Below are 27296 nucleotides of genomic sequence, written 5' to 3'. Positions count from 1 at the left end.
GTAAGGTCACGAGGAGAGGAATACCTAAACCTTTTTTTTACAGAGCAAACGGGCAGGAGGCTCACCTGATGTTAAGTGATACCGCCGCCTATGGACACTATCACCGCCATAGGGCTCGCGAGTGCGTTGCCAGCCTTTTAAGAATTGTTACGCTCTTTTCTTGAAGAAGTCAACTGGGAAACTGGTTCCACAAAGTGGTGTTGCTCGGCAAAAACTGATTTTCAAAAACGCTCGGCTGTAGAACGACGGACGTCGAGGTGATTAAAGAAGGAATTTCGTATTCTGCCTCAACGTCCAAAGATGAAACCCAGCTGCAGGTAATAATCCGAACAGTTGTTCGGATGGAGAGTGTCCAGAGGAGTTCCTCTGGACACTCTCCATGGTAAATGCGCTAGAACTCAACGTAACCTATACGGATGGAATTATGAACTTTCACCCTACTTAAAATTTATAGATAAAAAATATTTGTACGTGATACTTTATCTAACCTAATCACAAAAACCCATTGATTTAGAAAAAAAACTATTTTTAAAAAAGCAATAACTTTAATGAACTTCTAGTACCTATCATTTTGCTGTTGAACATCTAGCTAATAGAGATATCTTAACAAATGAAATGTATGTATTTAAACTAAAATTTGAAGCTCGGAGCGAAGCGTTTATTTGAAAACATACGGAAATAGTTCACAGTCCTCAATATGTTGTCAAAAGAAAAGTAAAAGCTTGGGGAGCAACGTACAATCTAGTAATACATGTGAATCAATTACTGAGAGCCAAGCATGCCTGGATGGACCACTTCCCTGCCTATTAATATTCATTCAACGTGATCGGATTTCTGTTCCATCATCCATGTAATGGTCAAATACATTATTATTATGCGGCATTGGATGTTAACGATCATAATACATTGCAATCAAGCGTGGTTAAAAGCTTTTTAATATAATATTATAAGACATTCTTTTATACAATCGTTATACGTATTCATTTAATATTACTCTACTTATTGTCTGCTATAAGTAGATAGGCTGTCGTATCTACAAACCTAAAATAATGTATTATTTCTTAAGGAATGACTAAATAACAGTTTTTTTTTAATAAACAATATACACCATAAAAAATCTTAAGTTAGCCTTAAATCACGTGAGCCTATTTAATCATAGTTTCCAAAAATGAAAGTCAATAATATATAATTTATATGGTTGTAATATCGGATAATATGTATAAAAATAATTATATGAGTTACTGAAATATAAATAATGTGATCAATAATATTAGTCGACGAAGCGTTCACGCCCTTTCGTTCCACTTCAACGATAAATTTGCCGTCATTGGCTTATTATCGATAAATCGGTTAGTTAGTAAATTCAAGGTCGTTATAATACGTGGGTAACACTGAAAATGTTTCTAACTGGCGCGAGTTAGAAACATTGCTAAAGAAAACTATTTTTGAATTTCAATTTTAGAACTCTTTGGTAGTCTAATGTAGTATATTGCATTCATTTGTCATTTGTTTTTGTGAATTTGCGGCAAATCTAAAACTTGTTCCACGTGAAAATGAACCTAAGGCGATTATTATAAACTTCGTTGTGGGCTTACTCAATAACAAAGCTATGATAGGCTGTGATTAGAATTTCTTTATGAAGCCCCATCTCGTTCCACTATTTACAATTGGTTTATCGAATTTAAGCGTGGACTTAGCAATCTCAATGATGACGTCATTTAACAGTGACTACTGAAGATTACATCAGTACTGTTCGACGCATGATAGAGTAAGATAAGAGAGTGACCTATCAGCAGATACGGGCAACCCCGCAATTGGTATGAGTCAAGTTCAGAAAATATTACACGAACATTTAGGCGTCAGGAAGCTTTGTACCAGATGGATTCCCCATACTTTAACCGACGACCGCACACCTTCGCATGGACTGGTAAATATTTGACTATGGCAGGTGTCGAGATAATTAATCATGCACCCCACAGTCCTGACCTGGCGCCCTGCGACCTTTATATATTCCCAAGAACTAAAGATTAAATTCGAGGTAATCACCTTACCAGCCCTGAAGATGCGATGAAAGCGTACGAAAATGCCATAGAAGAGACCCCGAAGGAAGAATTGGCCAACTGCTTTTCTCAGTGGTTCCATCGAATGCGACGATGTGTCGAGAGGAACGGAGATTACTTGCAAAAACAATAAATGTATTGGCATTTTCTTCTTCTTTCTTTCTACATTAAGCCGTTTTTCATTTTCTAAACATTTTCAGTGTTACCTAGGTGAAATCCCAATACTAAAAAATTCGAAGATACTTTAAGAATTGTGTATATTTATCAGTTACGTAGAATGTCTGAATTTAAATATTTCTTAATTGATTAAATTAAAATTTAAAAAATTCATTATCAACTCTTTTAATAAAATTCTAGAGGCGTAACAACCGGCACGAGATTTCACGAGGTAAGTAGCTGATAAACCCCCCATACGCCGTGAACTTTAGGGTCAAAAGCATGGATGTTCCTCAAGATGTTTTCCTTCATTGTAAGAGTGATTGTTTATTGAGGACAAAGGTCTATTAGAGCACAGCCATGATCTGAACACACAACCTTAGCATTTAGAGTTGCATATTTAAGATACTAGGCAAATTATTTGAAATAAATAAAATCAGTTCATAGTTAGTTATTTTTTTATATCTGTATATACTTGAACTCAAAAACTATTTTTGAAACTAAAAACCAGCTAGGATTATATTTGTTACGATATACATTTAGGTCTGGTATAAGTACAGTACATTATGGTATAAGTATTTGGTACCTCATAAAGTATATTCTGAAATTTATTACCAATTACTGCTCCACAATTAGCTGTTGCTAAAACCACTATGAATCAGATTTCACATATAAGTAATAATCAACTCTTAAATATATAAAATATTAGTGTAACAGAAATTCTAACTTATGAAAGAGGGGACACAATTAGGGAGGTTCAATAATAACAGCTCAAACAATGTTTTAAAAAATTTCATTATAATTAATAGATCTCTTGTGGTGGTGGTCTGCCAAATAAAAGTTTCCATGAGGCAGGTTGCATGAATTGAGTGGTAGGATTTTGATCTCTATCCAAAAGTGGAAAGATGTTTTGAAGTTGTTCTACCATATCATATGCATCAGGTACATTGTCTCCTTCTGAGCAGTATTTATAAAGACACAGACATGGTAGGGATTTCTCTTTACATATATTAAATAGCATGACAGCATACCCACCACCAAATATTTTAATGTCACTTTCATGTTGTTCATGTGGAATCAATTTTGCCATTTGAATTCGCTCCGAGTAAGGTGTGTTATTGCTTGCAATAAATCTGAATGGTGATGTCATTATGTACTTCTTCTCATGTGCAAAACTACTTGATAGTATTATGATATCTTTAATTTGCTTTTGCTGAAACTGGTCCACTAAATTTTCCAAGAAACTTCGTGCTCGTTTTTGTATAAGTGGAGATCTGACTTGAAGAACAAGCAAATTGTGAATAGCCGATACATATAACTCACAGGAGGTTGATAGAGTACTTGAAACCAAATCGTACGGGTCACATCCAACTAAAGGAACTTGAGCTGTAGTATAAATCGAAACTAGCTTTTCCATCCGTAATGTAGCGATCAAAAGATCACATGCAAGTTGTGCCACATTTCCAACAGCTACACTGGGCACTACTAGGGTGTAATTGGTCAGGTCATAATTACTCGACCACTTCCAACTATTTTGCAAATCCATGATTCTTTTTTCTAAAAATCGTTGGGATATACAAGTATTATAAAACTGATCCACTTTATGAACAGCAATATTTTTAAAATATGATTTTTAATTTCTGTAAACTCACCCAATATTTTTTTTTGTTCTTTTAATATTTTGGCCACCAAATAGGTAATTTACTAATTCAAATTTCAAATGAATAACTTTTGCAGTTTGACAGTTCAGTCGTATCAGTGATGCCAGCTCCTATAGAATATTCCCCCTAGGACCAACTTCGATATCCCTAGTTTTTGTTGTACGGTTTAAAAGGTAATTTGAAATTTTCATCAAAAATACATTAAAATAAAATAGCTTATTGATATTTCAGTATAGCTACGCTTGGAGTTTATATTTAATTTAGTTTGTTGGTTGGGTTATACGATTAATATAAATTGTATAGAATCGTGCGTTTGAAAAAAATCCTTTAAAAAGTACCCTTAAAAACTCCCTACATAAATTTACTTTCTAAAACCTTCACGACTGTTTCCTCGTTAAATTTGGAGCGATAACCACCAAGTTGGCATCACTGAGTCGTATGGCGTACGTAATTCTCAAGTGTTCCCAAGACGGATGACAATTATTATTTATTCTCAACATGACATTGCAGATTCTTTCAAATATTCATTCAATCTTAGCCAAGTATTTCAATATTTATGTAATGTCATTACTATGGTGCCGATGTCGTGAAATTACTTTGTCTCAGGCCTCAGATCAATAAATTATCAACATAATTTATATAAACCCTACGCAAATAAAGAGCTGGATTGTATAATAACGCTTGATTACTATCCAGCTGCATGCTATAATACTTTATAGCATGATATATAAGACATATAAGATGGCATTAAAGACACACTTTTATCGGGACCAAACCGTAACGTTTCGACATTTGGATTTCCGTCATATTTTTATACAAGTGTCGCAATGTAGAAAATCACGCGTACTTTACCAAACCGTTTTGTACGTAGCATATCTTTAAGGTTGGTTTTGGGGGACCTTGTTTGGAACACCTCCAAGTGATTTGCGCTGCCGGTCTAAGTATTAATTTTTTTTATTTAAAATTTTGTGTAATGTATTGAAATTTGTAAACAAACCGTACATTGTGACATTCTGAGTAATGAAAATAAGGCACATCTGCCTCAAAAAATGTATAGTATCCGCTTTAACATCACCATAAATAGTTTTATGGCTCTAATTGCACAATTATCTACTTACCAAATGATTTTTCACCAGCACATCATATCATACCTTCACATTAATGATACTCGAAATCCTTTGATTATCAAAAGGGCAGTACAAAAGAGCAGAAGAAATATATATTTAAAATTATTGCATGGTCTTATCATATAAAAAATACTAACAAGCTATTATTGTGAATAATTTTACAAACGATTGTGTTTAATTATTTGTCTGTTGATATTTTTATTTATGATAGGAAATTGACTATTAATTCACACGATACGATGGGTTCGTTTAACTCACCTTCCCATCTCTCTCATTCCAGAATATATTGCAAAAAAATTAAGTATAGCGCCACCTGGCTCAACACTACAAACGCTGGTTTGTTTAAATATTTTCTACCGAGTTACCGACGCCTGAGTATAGAGACTATGGATACGAAATATGAAATTTATAAAATCTTATTTACACTAAATTGGTATAAAGATGTATATTGAATTCCTTAGATTAAATGATATCATGAATATTTGCTTATCAGTGACGCCATTCCACTATAGCCAGAATTTTCAGCATATGTATTTATTTTTAAACGATTGGCAGGCTGAAGTAATATTTTATTGTCTTTGTTGTACATAAGTAACTAGTCTACGGTGTCTTCTGAATACTATACTTCAGATAGACACTTTTCCACAGGCGTGGCCAAAACTAGACAAATTTGTATGGGATTGACATTAACTCACGCTTTGTCTCGTGACCATTTTCATACAAATTCGTGATATTGACTTTTGGTCTGGGTATGGTGGGTACACAATATCTGACAGCCAACAATTGACGTTTAGACTTTAGATAAGAAGTGAAAACTAAAAACGCCATCGGTCATAAATTTAAATCTTTATTTCCTGATTCAATTTCCAATCTTGACCGTGGTTTATGCCCCTTGGTACTTGTCTAAAGATTAAGATAGTCCAATGTTCATATATGTAATAAAATTTAATGCGAAGAATTTAAAATTTTGATGCAACACGAATTAACTTACTACTCATTGAATTCGTTTGATTATGAGCGATTCCGAAGGAGTAGATCCACAATTACAAGATTTCATTTTAACGGAAACACAAAAACAACGATTCCAGGTATGTAGTAGAGTGAATTCTATTTTCTGCAAAACTTTGCTTTTATATTACTAATTCATATTGTTTTAATATATTATCCGCTAACTTTTCCTTGTTATTATCCACTTACTTTTATTAATTTAATGTTAAGTGATATCAGCTAATGTAGCATATTTAGTATTTTCCTCTTCCTAAATTTTATGTAACATTATGTGTGACATGTTTTCAATTAGTAGTGAAGTATAATATTTATGTTATTTTAGGTATTAGTTCATGGCCTTACTGATACCTGTTGGGACACTTGCATGGGAAGACCTTTGAACCGCTTAGACTCCAAGACTGAAGTATGCATTATGAACTGTGTTGAACGTTTCATTGATGCTACCACTTTTATAACAAAAAGGCTAATGAATACAACCAAATACCGCTCTGATTCACCTTTGGAATTTCAATAAGCTTGTTCAATCCTCTAAATTTTTTTAAGCATTTGAATTATAAATTTAAAAATGTATTCGACTGTCAAAAATTTTTTACATCGTCATAGAAGAAAGTTTTTTGTGACTGGTGCAGTTTTGGGGTCAATTTATTTTCTGATGAGCTATGCACAGAAAAAACTAAGAGAATGGCAAGAAAAAGAGGCCAAAAAATTCTTTGAAATGACGAGAAAGAAGCAACACTTTGAAAGCACTGAGCGCACATGTAATCAAACAATATTGTCTCTTTCAAAAATTGTTTCTGAAAATATTTTGACTTCATTGAATACTGAAGAAATTGTACAAAAACTACAAGACAATCCTGGAAACAAACTGGAGTTATGGGAACAATTAAAAGTAATGATTTTTACCAGAATATGTGTGCTTGTGTATGCTCTTTCAATATTACAAGTGACATTAAGAATTCAACTGAATATAATTGGTGGCTATTTATATAGGGACTCTGTATTAGAACATGAGCCAATGATTGATAGCAATTTGCAATCAAAATATCTGTCCTTGTGTCATCACTTTGTTGGGCCTGGGTTAGAGGATTTAGTAAGGCAGATAGAAAGGGTGGTTAAAAGAGTAGTAGACCCTATATCACTAAAAAAAAAAATAACATTACTAGAAGTTGAACAAACATTTTGGTCAATCCAAACTATTTTATGTACTGATACTAATGAGGGAGATCCTGTTAAAAAGATGGTGCACTACTTGGTAGATCACACAGAAATAAATGAGGCTAAGTTTGACACAATTGTTAAAGAAACAATGGATGTTTTGGAAAGTGATGAAGTTACATCTGTAACTATGTCTACTATTAGTAGAAGTTTTTCCTCAGTTATAGATGAGATTGCTAACTTATTTGTCTCAAAGTGGGTACCAACATCTAAGAATCACTTAGAAGTGGATGAGGGTCATGTTGTTACTAATGGTGCTCTAAAATTAGGAGGCCCAGTAGATCCCTTTATAAATGTCAATAAGGTAGAAATGCATTTTGTAAAGCTCTTGCCTATTGTTAATGAGCTGATTACAAAAAATACATGCAAAGCTAATACAAACATTCCAGATTTACTTACTCAGCAATTAACATTAAATGACAAGTTGAAGCTTCTAGGAGCCAACATTTATGAAGTCTTTAGCAATACATAAAACTATTAAGGGGCTTTTTATGGTAAGAAGGTTGGTTAATATGTATTATACTCATTATATACAATAATATGTAAATAGTTTTAAGATTTGTAATTTGTAAATGCAGATGTGCTGTGTTAGAATCTTTAGAAAAATTCAATGTTTGGTTTCAATATTTTTTAATTTACTTGTGAATGGGTACATAATAAATGTTTGCATATCCTTATTCATAATTAATTTATTACTACATCTATGTAGCATATGCTAGTTAAATCAGCTCGATCTTATTATGGGGATTGGCAGTTGTCACCAATTTGCACTTGCTACTATTTACCCTCCCTTTATCAACCTTCATGACATTCACCATGCATTATAATTGGTAATGGGTACTATTGACTTGTCCCTTTTCTATGACAAGCTGGATTTGGTCCAAGTCCAGGTATATACGACGAGACCTACCTAACATGACAATATATAATGTATATTATTTTTTTAATACACATAGTTCAACACCATCAGACATTTGTACGTCATCTAATTGGTGAATTTTACCGTAGATTAGTTTGAGACAACTTAAGATCAAGATCAACTTTCTCTTTTCCAAAATCTTTTAATTTTGATCTTAACTATGAACGCATGTAATAAACTTCTTACCTTTCATCTTATGATCGAAAAAATCTGGTCGTGCGATTTGAAATTTGAACTGGGTTTGCGGAGTTCATATTTTGAAATTCAAACAACAAAAGCGGTCGCAATATTATGTAATAACCATAAATATACTTTTAGTGCAGAACCTGGAATACGTATGATTGACACAAAATATTATGAATTTGATAAATCGCCTTAAAAACGCCTATAACTTATTTGCTGCAATAACGTATGAAAGTCTGAGTAGAATGTAGGTCGATTCAAAAATAAATTATATCTTTGTCATCACTAAGAAGCAATTAAATCTTGCTATTAATATCCAGTTAACGAGTTTATCACACTAAGCTCAAGAAATAATTATCCAGTGACGCTACCTTTACGGCCGCAGTTTGTATCCATTTTTGCCTTTTTTTTATAGACAAGTATGTGATCAGCTTTCTGTGTCTGGCATGTAGATTTTTGGGTCTTAAGACATGCTAGTTACTCACGGCGTTTGCCTTCACTAGTTAGTGTAAATTGTGCACATAGAAATAATAATCCATTGGTGCACAAGTATAATTCGTACTCTGTGCACCAATGGATTACCGCGGGGTTGAAAGTTGCCACGAAACTAAGAGTAAACACTAAACTCTGAAGGAGTGTAAACTGCAACGTTTAAAATTTAAATATCTGTATTTAGCATTGGTGACTTGCCATCCTGTAAAAGAAAAGAAAACAATTTTTTAACCGGATTAAAGCTATTTGTATTAGTATAAACTTAAAATTATTTAAGTACATAATAGTTTTTAAATTATGTATAATAAGTAATTTAGTTAAAAATTGTTTTCTTTCAATGTGTAAAAGCTATGTTAAGCAAAGACAATACTTTCCTGTAAAAGGTTGATGCTGTAATTATGGTGAAAGCTATTTATTGTTACCATCTAATACTCGTGAAGATTAATGTTGCAATCATTAGGACTACACGCGTACATTTAAGAAAATTATATAATTTAATATTTGTTTACAATTTTGCGTAGGCACCTTATAATAATAGAATCAATATATCATATTTTATGTTTTCGTTCATAAGTGGTGGTTACCTATATGAATACATTGATTTTGAGTTGAGTTTGAGTTAATACTTAGTAAAATAAAGCATGCTGTTATGTAAATTGTAACTAAATGTACAAATAAGGCAAATTTTATTTTTATGGAATCTGAGATTTCTATTTTAAAGCATAGCAATCATATATTTATTACCTTACTTCTTACTATGCTTTTCGAAAAAAACTAATAGTATCTACATATTTCTAGTCCTACCTACTGGTATGTAAACGTCCGTTCTGCCAGTTCTGTATAATCCGATTGCCTTGTGTATATGAATACACGCATTGAAATTTTGACTTGTTATTACAAAACATACATATTTTTTATTTTCAAGATACGTCTAATTAGTAGTCTAATGTCATTTTATTAATTGATAAATATTTAATTTTGGAGGATGGCGGTATACTCGTGAGTCTAATCTGATAATGTAGCCAGATTTTAACATGTGTATATATTCACCTTTGGTGGGGGGTTAATGGTTGAACCTTATTTTAAAGCAACGTCCCGCTGGGTGCCAATTACTGGAGTTCTATGATACAGTTGGAAGAACCTAAATCATGGAACTACATCGTACGTCACAGCGTCAATGCAGTGTGGCTTGCGACGGAAGGCAGAGGGCAGGTAATGCGCGCGCACGTAGCCGCGCCGAATCGTGCTGCCAATATTTCACCGTAGAACGCAGAGAGCGCGCGCCACACGCGGTATCGACAAAAATCAAATGTGTATCACACCCGTTGAACCCGTTGAATAAAAATTGATAGTCAGTGCATTACACCAGTGTAAACATTGAAGATACTCAGCTGGATAGCAATATTCAGGATCGTATTTCTTGTAAGTTGATTGCAAAATAAATTTTTACATCAATAATTATCGATGTATGAAAATATATAACTATGTTAAATCCTTGGAAAATAAAGCTGAAGAATTATCAGTAAAGGTAAGGTACCTATCGATAAGCAGAAATTTTCTATTAGGTATATACTACCTACATAGGTACTATCTTAACTAATTACCATCGTATTGTCAGCTGATAGTATCTTAATAAGGCTAGCCCGTTTTTTTAAATTATTTAAGAACCTGAAATTCAGCAAATTATTTAACCGGTTAAAGAAAATCGAAGTACGACGTGTCGTATTCGGCGAATATTTTTTTATTCTGTACCATGCCTATAGAAACTTGGCCGAGGTAGATTTACATAGTATGGCAAACGTCTATAAAAATGACTATGTATGTGAGACAAACGCAACGTAACATTAGACTATAAGGCATCAGACTTTATTCTAAAATCACCTTCTAGTCCAAATATAAAGACATTTGAAATGGGAATTAACTAGGATCGTAAAATCGATAAACGTTTAAAAATTAAGCAACAGGTAAATACTTTTTTTATTTGAATATAAATTTCCACATAAACAGCATAACAGTTTAGGTATACCAATAATATAAAAGACTTTGGAGCTTAATAATGGTCTATAATATAATATGTAATGGACAATGTAAAGCGTATATGTACCATACATTGGTAAATAGATAATGAAATACTAATTATTTTCAACACATAACTGTTTAATTGTAGAACTTTTTGTGTTAAATATATTACCAATAATGGTTTGCGCCAGCATTTATTTAAAAACTCGAACAATATTACCTTAGAATACCCGTATATTTTTACTAAGTATATAGACTCGAATAGCTTACAGTTATCGAAACCACACAGATACTGGAATCCTAAAGGTTGCAGGTATTCGCCAAACGTAATAATTAATACTAATGTTACTGTCTTAGGAATTATTGAATATTGACTTTGTTAGTGTATAAATAAAATTGGAATAATTTTATTGATCGGTAAATATAAAGTTGAAAATCTGTAATATTTTCACCTTACAATGCATAATAAAGGAATTATATTACGTAGATCGCTCGAAATACCCTTATTATTACAACTTGTTGCTGAAAAGCACTCGATAAAGTAATACCCGTTTATATATACTTTATACTTAATATAAAAAAATAGGTATGAAAAAGACATCTAAAGCCCATTTAGATGGAGAGAGAGAGAAATCGTACGCAACTATCACCAGCAATATTCGCCATAGCATTATCGTATCAAAATGTTTACATACAGGCAAGAACTAAATTCTCACCTACGATTATGTCATACAAGAATCGCCCGATTTATCGCTAGGCGATAATTTCCTCATCTGTTTACACATCGACATTTTAGTAAGAAGATTCTTACTTACGAGAATCTCGACTCGTATAAACACGATCTCGTATGACATTTTTTTATGTTCATACGAGTATGGTACAAAATCGGTTTGAACCGTTTTGAGTGCGAGATGTTCGAGTTTAGTCATTACTAGGGTATCGATTTCAAAAATGACACAAAAATCCTTTAAATTCGGCGCTGCCGATAATATTAAGTTCATTGAACTTTATAGAAATTACGAGTGTTCGTGGAACACGGAAAATTAAAATTAACCCAACATCTTTTTTTCCATTACCGTTTAAATAATTATTGTCTTAGAAGAGCAGATATGATTGAAACACCCTCATGCACTGCACTCATGGTAGCAACTAGCCCAAAACCTCGAAAAACGATTATTACTTTTGAAATTCTGTTTAGACAGACACAATAAATTTTACATTGCGAGTCAATTGTCGCCAAAGTGGAAGAACGAGAGGTGTGAATGTTTAGACGAAGAAACTTTTTTATGTTCTTTCTATAATCGTACCTTTCAGGCGAGAAACTCCCTGCATCTAAATGGGCCTTAAATGAATAAGAAACTCAATCTAAATGGACATCATTTTTATCTATATGTCAGATTAGCCTAGCCTCATTTAATGGTAACCCTGGAAGTTAGCTATCGTGCAGCAGATCAAGAAATTTCTGAACCTTATAATATCAAATTGCGCATAGCCCATGATAAAACAACTATGTCACACGTACCTGTATAAGTGGCTATTGACTTTTGAGGCAGACTTTAATAAATTTATTGTAACTGTAACAAATCGATTTCGATACGGATGAATTTAAGTATATTTTATATACTAAATTATATGTGTAATTCTTATCTTGCTGTTATTCATGCTATATGGTATGTCATAATATTGGTATTAGACATTTATAGTTTATGTATCAATAATTCCCAAACACCGGAGTTTATTCTATATGTATAGATATTATACTATGCCTTTTTTCCGCCATCTATGCCAATCTTGTGCTACTGATGGCCATTCGGCCACTTGGACATCGATTAGACTTTCACAGCGTCTACGCAGCTCTGTCTGAATCAGCCACTTGGGTGTTCCCGATATAATTATATCCAACTGGCTTCCTGGTCACTATAATCACAAGCTTCACGTTCTCTCAAGACGATCAGTCTAACTGAAACTGGGCTTTGGCTTAACCTATGAGTTAGTCTCGCCTAAGAAGTACTCGTTACATACATACTTTACGTAAAGTAGCATTGCTAATAATTGTCTTCAATCATACATTTTGTTGACTAGATATTTTAATTGTTTTTCATAGTTTTATAAATTAAAACATTCCAATTGTATTTTATGTTACGTGACGATTTTATTATGTAATCAATGGGCATCAAGTAGATGCCACGTTGGACTGTGATTAAGCCAGAGCCTGCCAGCCATCGATCTAATTTTATCAAATATACGTCGATAATGTTTTTTTCTGATATCACCAAAACAGATTTTCTATACATTTATCGCCGTCCGTATATTATATCGCGTTTACTATCTACGTCAAGAGAGCGTTGCACAATTATTTTCATACATGGATTTATTATTAGATTAATGTTCTTGTCCAAAATTCTCATTCATAGTATTAAGAAGATGCTGTTGACTAGATAACAAAATAAATAGGGATCGTGATGAGGCGTTTGCCATAATTCTATTCTGAAAAAGTTGCGCAAAAAAAAACTAAGACTATGTTTAACCTTGTGTAAACTGAAACAATAGCAAATACGACCCTGACATGTTTGGAGTGTCCCTCTTTCCCTCGTACAAGCCAGAGAAGGCATTTCAATTTAAACATTTTACATTCTGAGCAAGAAGCGTGGTAGTCAAATTTAAGTATATACCAATTGTATAAATTTTAAATTTTTCAAAAATTATCTGATAATTATTAGCCAAATTTCAATTCCATATTCAAGCATAAAAATCGCAATATTTCGTAAGGATATACGCACCGTTTATTAATAATTACAAACATTTTTTATGTTATTCTACACATTATAACTCTTTGCAAATAATATTAGTATGTTGGACTTTAAGCCACAATTCTTTATTTTTATGTATTGAGAGCGCAAACAGATTTTACTTCAATTACCATTAGACTATCATGTTAGCTATATTATCCCGCCAGGGTCACCAATATTATGTTATAGTATTGAGTGCCACGTGTATATCAAACGACAACTGTGTTTATGAATTTATTATATTCTTGGAAAATACTGTATGAATATTAAGCCTCCTTAAATTTTTACTCGTAAAACTAAATCAATGTTCAAGTAAGCCTCAGTTGAACGTACAACGTAAACATTTATTGTAGACAGAAGAAAAACTTTAATATTTATAGAACATTTTTTATTTATTTACCTATAGAATTAACCCGCACAATAGTTTAGGTATGTAAGGTCAAACATAAATAGATCACGGGATCAGAGATGGTATCGGTCTAACGTTACATAGCACGTAAGTTTCCTTTTCAGTGTACAAAAAAAGGAAGTAATAATCCCATAAAATTAGTTTTTATAATCAAGACCTGAGTTACTACTAATACTCATAGAAATTAATGTTCATCCAAAGTAAAATTAATATATTTATGTAACAGTACTTGGTAGGTAAATTTCACGATTAGACTTTAACAAAACATTTTTTTTATATTCCGAAAACTATAGTTAATTTAACGAGACCAAGAGTCGAAGCAAACTGCAAATAAATTTAAAACGACTAAATTTCCTTCAGTATTAAAAAATATATAATAAACGTTACACGTTACGGACAAACAAACACCGGGTTTATAAGGATAATGTAAGGAGTCCTCAAACTTGCAATAGGCTTCTCGTATCTGATTTCACGACTGAAAATTGCAAAGTACAGACTATAACATCCTTTGAATCGATGAAGAAATTGGGCATTATGATTTATTTATTACGTTTGTAGCTTCATGTGGCGCCAGAAATGTGTACTTTAATAATATTTTTTACGAAACAATGACAGCTGTGAAGTAATTGTAATGTACCTATTATTATTACCAATAGTAATTAAAGTGATAATAATCAATTCGATATTGGAATAAAAAGTTGTGATACATAAAATAGCAGGCAAGTTGTGATAACTTGAAAACTGTTCTACTGTTAATACACGTATAAAGCGCTGAGCATTAAAATGAATGTGTTAACGCCATAAAATGCTGCAATTAAGGATGTTGTAAACGCAAATTACCGTTTACTATAGATGACAAGTGGACTGAGATAATCATAATCATTATTACCTATCTACACAGTGTAACAAAAGTACGTATTTATATGTTCCATGTTATTGCCCATATTAAGTTAGGTTGTTGTATGACATTCTCGGATTTAAACTGTAAAGAACATAAATAGTTGGGTGTTTTAAATATACATACATTTCCCCAGAAATTCGAAGAAACAAAAAGGTCAAAGAGCTGCAGCTGTTTGCCACATAATTCAATGACGCAATGCAGCATAAAAAATACATCAATATCACTATTTCCACTTTGTTTTACATCATACGTTTAGCAGCCGATCCGAAATAAAACATTCCCAATGCGTGTATTGAAAATTGTGTCATTTGAATTCATAACATTATATGTAACTTAGCTGAAGTCACTTTAATTTTAATCTATTTTTAGTGTATTACAACTAGGATTTAATTATTTAAATTAATAAGATAGAATAGAATCTTAACCTAAGCTGTAGGTATGTAAAAATATTTAAAGACAACAAATAAATTATAGTAACAGTTATAATTTACACGAATAATTTGGTACAGTTCAATAACTGTTCTTGAGGGTCTACATTTAATTGTCAGACGCGTTCAGCTTTATACTAAGTATCTTTAGCTAGTTGGTAACCGCAAGTTAGTCTATAGAGAAAATAAATAACAGCCTATGTTAACTATAACTAAATTACGCATATAACATACAACATTGTCAAGTTGGTCTAGTATTTTAGTATTTTTGTTAAATTTATATACCTATATATATAATTTGAACGTTTTGATGGAATATAACGTTTACTATTCAAAAACTATATATTTTATACTATTAAAACAGATATAATAGAACATGAAATTGCAACTATTGTCCATTAAATGAAAAGGATTCATTAACACGTCTTTCAAATTGATTATTGAATTGTATTTAATTGACGTGTTTCACGAAGTCATAAATATTTTTTAATTTGTACTATGTATATGCGAAGAACTACAGCCAGTGTTATTAAATTATATGTTAATATAATCTTGGAAATGTCAATTCATATTAATTACAATTATGTTTAATATGTATCTATACGTATATAACGTAAAATATACGTGTGTGCTATTGAAATATGTACTTCAGAATTCATAATTTGTTGCATAGCATCGTGGTTGGCGTGTCACGTAGTTTACACACAAGAACAATAGATATTTATAATCAGTTTGTCATGGGCACATTAGGTTGTCTATTGGGGTATACGACGTTTTACACGTAGGTATACGTTTTTACATCGATACAAAGATTAAAGCGAATTTATAATACAGTATACTAATATGATAATAGCTGAAGAGTTTGTTCGATTTATCGCGTTAATTTAAGGACCTCAGTGAATGATCCTATCATGATATTTAGTGCCGTAAAAATATTTAATTTCAGCGGAAGTTTGAACTGTTTCTATTGGCAAAATTGTATCTTGTTCTTTAGGAATGATATCAGAGACGTAACCGTATGCACTTGTACGAATAAGTTTATATAGTTACGCCATATACTTAACGACAAATAGGTATATGGGACGAGACTCGCAATTTAACCGGAATTCAGTACGCATTACATCTCAAATTTAAAGTGTTAGATTTTTGAAATCGTTTCCAAAATCCACAAAAAACTAATTAAAAAAATAAGCAACACTAACATATTTACGTATATAATCTATAGAATAGGTATTTTATTTGCTACAAACGCTTTATTTATTCAGTTGCGAAGCGCATTACCAATTCTATAGATAATTAACAATGACAATCTAAATGCTAATATAAATTACTTTTATATTTTTAATCTTTGAAAATGTAAAAATGTTTCGCTTTATTACCTACTCAGTTTCTGTGCATAAACTTTAAAAACTATGCTATAACTAAAAGCAGTAAAATCAATTTTATAACATACAAAAAAAATTATATTTAGTGCTTAGTAATTGCTATGACTAACTTTCAACTCGGGCAAATATAAAAGTTACGTAAAACCTGGAAATTTGATTTAATAGTACGTACGTACTACGTTAATAGTACGTCTGAGTAATAATGTTTACCATTTGTTGATGAGCGTAGCAGGTATGCGAATAACAAGTATTTAACCGAGGTATTTAACGCAAACAAATTATTCTGATCATTTTCAATCTTAGTTTGGTAGTCCATTCTTTTATAATGATTTTAATGTGATTTTCAATTAACCAAAATATATTTGTTACTGTTATAATTCATTCTAAAATATACGTGCATTAGTGGTTTGTCACAATTAAATTATAATTAGTGTCCTGAATTTGTACAGAAACTTGCTCTTTCTTTATAATGTGATATGTCACAATTAATTTTGATTTAAGTTCAACAAATGAGTAGTAATTTGGTATTATTTATCTAATATTTTTGCGTTCTGTTTGGTGGTTAACTTGCGTGCAAATAGATATTTTATCTGGCTACTTGTTACGATTAATAAAATACAAGGGCGACAAGCAAAGTGCCAACAAATTTTATCATCCGTTGAATCTTGTTGGGATTTTACAAGGGTTACTTTGTCAGGTTAACCTTCAGCTTCAGTAATAGTAGTATGAGTCCAGGTTGGGATGTTCTGAGGATGAGCCTAAACTTCAATTAAACATTAAATATTAAATTAAACATACAGTTTCTTAAGCAAAAACGTAGTAGAAAATAGTAAATGCAACGACATGACAATTTGTTTGACTGGGAAACGGTATCAAATTAACACCTTCAGGTTACCGATAAGCTAACACACTTGTCTATAAGTTCAATAACCTCGGTCTATTTAAAAACTTAGTTATTACTTACTTTTAAGTTTTAACTAGCTTTCAGTTGCAATAGCCCAAGTGTATAAAAAATTTCATAGTTTATAGTTGTTTTTGAGTATATTGGGATTGGTCATTGCATTTAGGTTTTTTTCTCATACATATATTGGTTACTAGTTAATTTTTTGTTATTGTATGGTCTAAAGCATTTAATTTTGTAGACGATAATGTCCTCCCAGCTAATTAAATAACTCCAGTATGGTATCAAGGTCGTACTTACTTATGATTCGAAAATATTCAATCTACGAATACAATGTAGATAGACACTTGAACTTTTTGTTGCTGACAACATTTTTAAGTTTGTCACGTCAAGTCAAAGTTCTCCTCCTAGGAAATTTGTTTGGAAATAACGCAAAATTTGTTTAATTACCAATGCATAAAATTTGTTTAATTGTACGTTATATATGAATTTAATTGTAGGTGCAAATTTATTATGTAAATGAAGCCGTGGTAATTGAATTTTTACTTTTAAGGTAAATTACTTATCCAATCATTTTATAATAACACAGAATTGCAAAAGGTATCGGCATCGAATATGCATGGTTTGTTGATGAATGTATATATTGAGTTAAATTATCGTTTATATTGCCTTTAAATATTTTACCTTTATTTTAGACTTATACAAAACATGTCTACATACAACTAACTACTCTTAACAGTTTTATCTAAATTAATCGGAACAGAATCGTTTATATATCTCAATTTGAAAACGTGAAAGAATTTAAACAGAAAATATTGCTAATATACATTTGATACTTGTATCAGAAGCATTTTAGTTACAAATAATGTTGGATCTTTAGAGTCTTCCCTGCAGCACAGACTGATTTAATGTATATTTTTAATTAATAAATTTTCTTGAGTATCAGTGCTGTGCGGATGAGATATATCTGTTATGTCGCCACGAAGCTAGGCACTCGGAGTGCGTTGCCAAGTCATGGTGGTGATAAATTTAATAAAATATGCGAGTACAACAATGGTGATGTTGTTTTAGATGTCATCGCGGTAGTATGGCCAGCAAAACAGATTTCGGCGGGGTGCGCTGAGCGGGCGCATGTGGTCGCGGACGGCGCGGCTGCTGCGGCGGGTAGCGCTGCTCGCGCCGTTTGTGTTAACGGCGCTGGCACTGCTGCTGCTGCCGCGCCCCCCGCCCTATCGCGCCTCGCGGCTGCCCTCACCACCACCCACTGCGCAGCCCCGGGACGATGTATACATACATGTAATTAATTTACGTACACGTCTAAAAATCATAGATGCAGATTTGTTAGCCTTACTTTTACAATTACCTAACCTAATTAAGATTATACGCTGAGTTAGAACTTAAAACTAAGAGAAGAACAAAGGTTGTCACTGCTTTATTCAAAGCGACTAACTCGAAAGTCTTGATTATCGGATAGGATAGGATATCGGAACCTATTTTACTTGGAAATTGGCGTACTCAAGCTGAGTAATTAGTGTTAAATATGTGAATGATGTGACAAAAAATAATAGGCAGTAAAGTAAATACTAAATACCTTCACCCAATTAAGGAGTAAAAAAGGTTCAATCTCAAATTAATGAGTTTTAATATATTGAGTACCTTTTTATTTATTTTAATCTATTAAACTGGTAAAATATATAGCGATAAGATTATTTCTATTCAATTCCTAATATCAAACACTATGAATTTTAATTATTTAATCAAATAAACAAAAAGTATTAGGTATAGCGATAAAATACTATTTTCCATATAATCTTTTTAAACCGTCATAGAATTCCTTAAAACCATTTAAACACATTAAACGTGTTGCTTTAGGTTAAAAAAACTCCTGAAAATAATTGAATAAGTATATTGAAACATTAAATTCGCCGACTTCACCAGCGTCAGTGATTGTAATGTTCACGCATCATGAACAGGTCCTTTTGATTAAAAAGCGTGACGTCCTTTCAGAACTCTATAACAGAAAGCGAGGAAGTGAACAATGTTAGAGATGATACTTCAATGCGACCTTGGTATATGAGTGGGGGAGAAAGACGACCAAGGAGTCATGATAAGCAGGCCAGGGTTTTTCCAGAAGACCTACCCGGAGAAGACAGGTATTATAAAACATATTTCAAGTTCCATTCTAGGTTTGTGTGACATTCCAGGGATAATCGGTAATTTGTACCCGGATAGCCGGTTTATCCTGGAAACTGTAAACATATTAGATGACTAAGTATATAGATGAGACGATAAATATGAGACGTTTCGCGTGATTTATCTCTGATAAATATTTGTGGGTCATTTATTAATTTTAATTTGATATCTGCAATTCATTGTTATTGATATATTTTTTTGGTATTTTATAACTGAAAGTAGTCGGTGCGTATTAATATTTAAATGTTTTTAAAAACTAGAATTAAAGTTGATATATGTACATTATTCATTTTCATGTTTTTTGTGTACCTATTTTTAATATTAAATAATAGGCATGACTTCTTTATAACAATGTAAGACGCGCAAAACAGAGCAAGCCTTTTGTTTACACGATGGGCTAACCTTGGAAGGATGACTATTAAGATTTAAAACAAATGATTTAGATTGTTTTTCGACCTTCGTATGAAATTTCTCTTTTATAACTTAGTTGATGAATATGCATTTAATAAAACTTAAATTTATGAGATAAAATACAATATTTTTGAAAATAAAATACTTTAACGACAGTGAAATATCGAATCAATGTTATGCATTCTGATAAACGGGAGGCTTTAAAAACTAACGCATATAAAAATGCTTATCCGACTGTATAACAAGCGTACGAGTACGATTACCTGAATTCGTAATTATTTTGCACGTTATTGCCTCTATAAAAATTTATATCGTTTTATTGAGTGCGGCGTAAAAGGAAAACATGCTTGCCAAAAATGTGACAGTCTAGGAATAAAAATCGCACATATTTTTTCGCTACAACCTAATTTCTACATACTTAAAACATAATAGATTAAAAAAAATTAAATCATTATCGTGAATCTAAATATTATACGCATTATATCATTAGATCAACTACATAAATTTCTTCAAAAGAAAATACACCGTAAAAGAATGTTTAAAAGAATGTCTTTAATTATCAGAATTTTAAAAAAAACTTACATGACTTACGTTCTTCCCTCGAGTTGATAGCATATTTTCTTTTAAACGTGAATTGCCTGCATAATAAAAAACTATATTATATAACATATATTTTAGGATCGTCGAACAGCTTATGTATACATTGCCAAAAGACGAAGAGGTTCCTATGAAGAAGATATTGCTAGCTAACGGTTTAGGTACATGGGGTGTTTCGGGAGGTCGAACGGAATTTATCAGGAACAAATGCCCAGTGGACAGATGCACCCTAACCGCAGACTCCAGGGAAGCAGCTACAGCGGATGCAATCTTATTTAAGGATCATCATACGCCGTATAATATCAAGCGTCCATCTCATCAAGTAAGATTTTCGATTTCTTAGGCCTGGAGATAAAGAACAATGGTGGTTTTTTCGTCTCTAGTTTTTTACATACTCCGAAGAAACGTTAAACTGTAAAGTATAGCTAATATATTAATTGGCTAAGTTATGCAGATTGTGTGTAAATTCTCACATACATAAATCTCATCATTACTAAATCTATCAATTTTAACTTCATTTGTTGCCTAAGAACCAAGATACAGGAAGATACAAAAATAACCAAATAATATTATAGTCAAATAATCTATCCAACTTAATTTAATCTATGGATTTTACGCGGACTGATTGTAAAAAAATAAGATTATATTATTATCGTTATTAGTATTATATATTGATCCTTATCATAAGATATAAATATTAAACACTATCTAATCACAGTTTTATCACTATTTGTAACAGTTTGATAACGTTTAAACCTAAGTTGATTCCGAAGCTGCACTTCAAAACTTTAAAAAAACTTACGTATTAAGTCACGTTTACAGTCAACGACTTCGCTAAACATGACCGAAAACATAATTTAAATACAAACTGTTAATTTACAGTGATATATCAGATAACTACATCATAATCCATTACCTTTTTCCATCCACCACCATTCACCAGTATTATGAGCTAGTCATAGATCGACAAATATGTCTAACAATTTATTTTGACATAAATTTAAAAGGATTTTGAATTGGTTTTTTCAGTTGATTTCATATCTTATCTATTTTTTTTTATTTCTTAAATCAGCTACTAAATAAAGACACTTAATAACATACTAATAAAAAGTGTTTTTTATTCTTTAGGATGACAGGGCTTTTTCGTTCCGCTGGACTTTAGACACAGCTACATGTTTTTTTCTCACGTCAATATATTAATCAACTTCTTGTTTATTTCAGATATGGATTTTATACTACCTAGAATGTCCCTACCACACCGCGTCACTACGGCCAACGTCTATCGATGTATTTAACTGGACAGCTACCTACCGGCGAGATTCTGACATCGTAGCGCCCTATGAAAAGTGGGTCTACCATGACCCTATTGTCACCGAGAAAGAATTAGAGCGGAATTACGCGGCCAACAAGACTAAAAAGGTTAGCTATCACTAGATTTATAAATGGTCTCCTCATGAGGGTGGGTTTTATCTATGTTAGGAATAACTAATGCTGTGTATATATTAAGTACTTACCCTTCAGTAAATTATTTTTTCATTAAGAAAACACTTTTTGAACGGATTAAAGCTATGTATTATTATTATAAACTTATAAAAAGTGTTTTCTTAATGTGTAAAAGCCATGTTAACAAAAGACAATATTATTTTATCATATTCTTGTTAGATTTGATTTGACATGGGTATGATTTTGGGATTTGTTTTTGAAAATATTTCACGAAATCATATTAATGCGTTTCTCTTAAGCTGTGAAGTAAACGTGGCGTTTGTCACAGGTGGCATGGTTTGTTTCAAATTGCCACGCGCGCAACCGTCGGCTACAGTACGCAAGGCAACTCTCTAAGTACATTCCAGTGGATATATATGGAGCTTGTGGGCCCCATCATTGCCCCCGAACAGACCCAAATTGCCTGGAGATGTTGGATAAAGAGTATAAATTCTACCTCGCCTTTGAGAACTCCAATTGTCGGGACTACGTCACCGAGAAATTCTTTGTGAACGGATTGCAGTAAGTTAACTATAAAAAATATGTTTAATGATGATGCTCTATCGTTGTCGTTTAAACTATTATAATATAGTTAGGTTTAGACATAGCTTTGTAAATAAAGCAATATCCACGAGTTTTTTTTTAATTTAATTAAGTACTTTCGGTATTATTTCCGTTTTAATATTTTCCTATAATTCATTGTAAATGCAAGGAAAAGGTGTCGAGGAAAATAATCCCCTCATGAATGTAATCTAAACAAACAGTATTGTTAGCCAAAACATGTTGTTAATTCATGTCTGTATATTTTACTAATGGCCTCTTAACACATGCTGTGTTATTCCAGTATATACTTAACGCTGATAAAAATAGATAGTTCCATTGGTCTTTCATTCCAATAAAATTATACAGGAAAGCTAAAGAAATTAAGTCAGTTGGCAGGCTGCTAGTTTTCATTAAAATAATTTCATATTTTCATTCAATATTAGTACTCGTATACCTCGTATAAATAAGGTATGTCTTTATTAGGACAACGTGCAAGTATTACTTTAACTGAATATATATTTTATGGAGCTATATTTATCTGTAACTTACAGCGTGTGCGATCGGCTTTACTCTATAGTACAGTCTATTTAAATTTGCAGACATGACGTGCTTCCAATAGTTATGGGTGCCCGGCCCGATGAATACGCAGCAGTAGCCCCGCACAACTCATACGTGCACGTGGAAGAGTTTGCCAACCCAGAAGAGTTGGCAACGTATCTACGCCGACTCGACGAGGATGATACGCTTTACAACTCCTACTTTAAGTGGAAGGTAAATTTATATATTGACATTTGTTAGCTTTTACCTCTTATGAGTCTTTAAATTAATAAAGTTCTGCTTTCAGGGCACTGGTGAATTCATAAACACATACTTCTTTTGTCGTGTATGCGCGATGGTTCACGCTAACGCGCGCAGGCAGCGAAACGCCCATTACACTGACGTTCAAGCGTGGTGGCGAGACGCAACATGCACGCGCGGCGATTGGCGGTCGACCGTGCGCGACTCCCGCGATAAGCTATAGGATTAAACTACCCTAAAATTAAAAATAATGTTACCTACTTAAACACACCTTCTCCACGTGCACACATCTTTCATAGTGCTGGCGCATTTTAATATCACAGTTAAGACTGAAATATATATTTCGTGGAGAAAATAGTAGAATCGTTGATGAATGTGCTTCGCTTGTATCATATGTATACGGTGGTTCTATGATATAGACGACCTAATTTTATTTGACGAAAATGGTGTTTCCCAGAGGCATTATAGTTATTCCCAAAATGAATATGTAGTAGGATCCTCATCCATTTACTTAGAAATATATCATGTAAAACTGATTCAAATTATTTTGAAGTGCAATTTAAGAATTAGTGATCAATGTTGATGTGCGCTTGTATGTCTGAATATAATATAGTAAACATTGCACTTAACAAATTATAAATGTGAAAGGTTCTAATGAACATACAAAATGGTTCCAGACTATACTACAATATAGTAAATTTTAAATTATATTATGTTATTAATATATATTGATTACATCACTGTTAATTAATAATAATTGTGTAATGTTATATTATTAAAACTTAAATTATAGTAGTAGGTACTTCAAAAAAAAGGCAACCTCTTCTGTTACTTCTTTAATTTTTTATTAGTTTTATGCAAAATAGTTGTTTTAAAGGCTTTATTGGTTAATATGAACAATATCATATAATTGATATAATTTTAATTTACCATGACTACACAGGACATATTTATTGTTTTTGTTTGATAATGTCTATTGTAGTATTTTTTCACAAATTCAGTAATAAATACTAAGAGTTTATCATATATAAAATTTACAGCAAAATACACCTGCGTTATATACATCAAATTAATGCAAATGCATTAATCTTTACAAATATTTTAAAGTTTGAAACATTTTTTACATGTAAGTTTGTATATTTTTATGTTTACATTTTTATTATTTAATATATACCTGGTTTAAAGCCCACAGATAAAAGTTACCCATTTTGAGAATTATTCAGTTTTATTAAAATTGCCTTTGAAGGCAAACAATGATAAAATTTTAATGACAAATGTTCATATTAAAATCCAATGAGACTACCAACTATTCAATAACATTCCATGTAATTATTATGCGTAAAATTGTTGTGTAAGTTTTGGCCCTATAAATTTTTAATAAACTATAGACTGTATAGAAGCTGACAGCAAATTATTTGAAATCAGAAACAATTTTACTTACTTGCTAACATTGTAATTGTATAATATTTTATATCAATGTCTTTAAACATTCCTTAAGTTAATTTATACTTAAAATATTATTAAGCTCAATTTGTCTAGTCCTGGCGCCAATTTGAATTGAGCACAAAATTTTGTAGAAATTCTTTTTAATATTTAAGTTTAGCACAATTTACGTAATACAATTTTATATCATTTGCATTTTTGTAACTTATGTACTTGTTTATAGTGTAATTTTATAGAAAGGTTATTAATAATGTTCCTTGTTTTATTATATTAAGTGTAAATTATTCTAGATGTAAAATAAACCATTAAAGCAATTTTTACAAATTTATTTTTATTTTACAAGTCTAAAAATATATTTAAGTCTGTCTAAGTAAAATATAATTTTTTTATTTTTATAAAATGTTGTATTTTATTTAGATTACTTTAAAGTTTTTAGCTCAAGATATTTAATTATAAATAGAAAAATCGTTATTTTCGTGGTAAAATTAAAACTAATATTTTGACTATGGATGTCACATGTGATACATGTGTATCAAAATAAGAAATATTTACCTATTAATTTGAAATTGTTAAGAAACCTCCGCTAGATTTTGCTTTAAAATCCTTTCAACGTCCTGATGCTCAGGTGAGTTTGCAAATCTTTGAATAGCTGTCACTGTCGCACAACATGCAAGTGCGGTAACGTCGCAAATGTATAGGTGCGATTTCAAGCGTAGATACGAAAAGTAAAAAATCATAATTTATCAAACAAAGCAGTTAATGTTAAGTTCTTTTCATTTATCAATTTTGAGGGAATATGATGCAACTTTAAAAATAACGCTTGCGTATATGAACGCCATATAATCCAAACGTGTCAATTCCTCTATATGTTAAATATGCAAATGTTGATCAATAACCATAGTTTACCAAACATTCTTGTAATTCGCGCATCTTTATAGTGTAATTTTCATACAAATGTAGTAAAAGAAAATTTATTAATAAGGATTTTTTTGTGGTGTCTATGATTTAACAGGTAACTTATACTATAAAACCAATAAATACTATAAAAGAAACTTTAATAGATTTTTGATAGCTTTTGTCTTGTAGAAGTTTATAAAATTACCATAAAGATAAATCAACAATGACAGAATAATATTTGTATAAACATTCTCAGCACGTCTCGACTATAGTTACGCCAGAATCCCCATTCGAATCCCCCACTCATTAGAAAACTTTTTGCTATAAATCTATATAGCACCATCTAGTAGCAAGTAGTGTGTCATATTGATTAAGGCCAAACACTAAATTGAATTCAAACAAATTAGCGTTAATTAGATTTAATGCTATCCACCAATACCTTACAATTAATAACATAATACAAATTTAATGAGTAGAGAAAACATTAGTCTAGAGTAATAGATTTATCAGATAGGGATGGCTGTTTATCAGTTAAGTAAATGTAACTCATATTGCAAATTTATAGTGATTATTTTTTATACAGAGATTGTCCTGAAAACTTCATGGGTTTAGCATCACTTTGTACCGTTTCAACACATCTATATTTTTAACATTTTCCTGTATTTGTATTTGTATGTTGGCACACTCCACTATAAAGTTAAGTGCATTTTGAAAGATGTTCTTTGCTTTATGAAGATTCTGAGGCACTAATACACCAAACCAATGCATTGGGTTTACAGTATTCGTATCGTTTTCAACAATTTTAAGTTTCATCTCACCATCTTCTTCTATAGTCTCACACCTTGTTAAAGCTGAGAATTCTGAGCTAGCCTCTGTGGGTAGTCTTTCTTTACTTACTGCCGCTTGGCCCATAATGTATCGAGACTTAGCTAAATTGAAGCATCCATTATTTATGTTAGATTCTATGTTTAATTCTCGGCACATTTTTTCTTCCATTAAATGCAACTGCCTTAAAGTGAGCCTGTCCAATAGATCGTTCACAGTTTCCTCACTGCAGATCTTATCTGAAAGCAGATTCCTTTATATCTGATTGCTAAAAAAATTATAACATTGTACGACGTTTTTTACTTACCTAGAGTCATGGCCCGGATTCTTTTATAACTGGCTTTATTTAAATAATGACCTTTTTCTATTATGGATTATTTTTACGTGTTTTTATTTCAAAAATATATCAGCTGATCTGCCTCTGACCTCTGTGATAAGTTATTATGATTTTTTT

General features: G+C 31.8%; 3 protein-coding genes across 4 annotated transcripts; 2 read left to right on the top strand and 1 right to left on the bottom strand.

Annotated features, from left to right (window-relative positions):
* Window positions 1-2992: 2992 nt before the first annotated feature.
* LOC123715293 (proteasome assembly chaperone 2) lies at window positions 2993-3979 on the bottom strand. Its single transcript, XM_045670253.1, has 2 exons — window positions 3869-3979; window positions 2993-3773 (listed from the first exon to the last, which is right to left on the bottom strand). The coding sequence occupies exon 2, from the start codon at window positions 3760-3762 to the stop codon at window positions 3019-3021; it is 744 nt and encodes a 247-aa protein (XP_045526209.1). The 5' UTR covers window positions 3763-3773; window positions 3869-3979; the 3' UTR covers window positions 2993-3018.
* A 1811-nt stretch (window positions 3980-5790) lies between these two features.
* LOC123713735 (peroxisomal biogenesis factor 3) lies at window positions 5791-7904 on the top strand. The gene is made up of 2 exons (XM_045667562.1): window positions 5791-6092; window positions 6335-7904. The coding sequence occupies exon 2, from the start codon at window positions 6578-6580 to the stop codon at window positions 7697-7699; it is 1122 nt and encodes a 373-aa protein (XP_045523518.1). The 5' UTR covers window positions 5791-6092; window positions 6335-6577; the 3' UTR covers window positions 7700-7904.
* A 2114-nt stretch (window positions 7905-10018) lies between these two features.
* On the top strand, window positions 10019-23929 carry LOC123712068 (glycoprotein 3-alpha-L-fucosyltransferase A). 2 transcript variants are annotated; one of them, XM_045665010.1, is made up of 8 exons: window positions 10019-10243; window positions 18725-18949; window positions 19661-19806; window positions 20936-21176; window positions 22076-22273; window positions 22626-22858; window positions 23479-23650; window positions 23724-23929. In XM_045665010.1, the coding sequence occupies exons 2-8, from the start codon at window positions 18785-18787 to the stop codon at window positions 23898-23900; spliced, it is 1332 nt and encodes a 443-aa protein (XP_045520966.1). In that variant the 5' UTR covers window positions 10019-10243; window positions 18725-18784; the 3' UTR covers window positions 23901-23929. The 2 variants fall into 2 exon arrangements, with proteins under 2 accessions (XP_045520966.1, XP_045520975.1); XM_045665019.1 differs by lacking the exon at window positions 18725-18949.
* The last annotated feature ends 3367 nt before the right edge of the window (window positions 23930-27296 follow it).

Source organism: Pieris brassicae, chromosome 1, assembly GCF_905147105.1.
Source record: "Pieris brassicae chromosome 1, ilPieBrab1.1, whole genome shotgun sequence".
NCBI classification, from domain to species: domain Eukaryota; kingdom Metazoa; phylum Arthropoda; class Insecta; order Lepidoptera; family Pieridae; genus Pieris; species Pieris brassicae.
This window is presented reverse-complemented; position numbering and strand designations above follow the sequence as displayed.

Bases quoted from the DNA above. Each gene is read 5' to 3' on its own strand.
- LOC123715293 (XM_045670253.1), bottom strand. From the start codon at position 3,762: ATGGATTTGCAAAATAGTTGGAAGTGGTCGAGTAATTATGACCTGACC.
- LOC123713735 (XM_045667562.1), top strand. From the start codon at position 6,578: ATGTATTCGACTGTCAAAAATTTTTTACATCGTCATAGAAGAAAGTTT.
- LOC123712068 (XM_045665010.1), top strand. From the start codon at position 18,785: ATGTGGTCGCGGACGGCGCGGCTGCTGCGGCGGGTAGCGCTGCTCGCG. The intron at 21,177-22,075 runs GTAAGATTTTCG...TGTTTATTTCAG, and splicing joins TCAAGCGTCCATCTCATCAA to ATATGGATTTTATACTACCT. The intron at 23,651-23,723 runs GTAAATTTATAT...TTCTGCTTTCAG, and splicing joins ACTCCTACTTTAAGTGGAAG to GGCACTGGTGAATTCATAAA.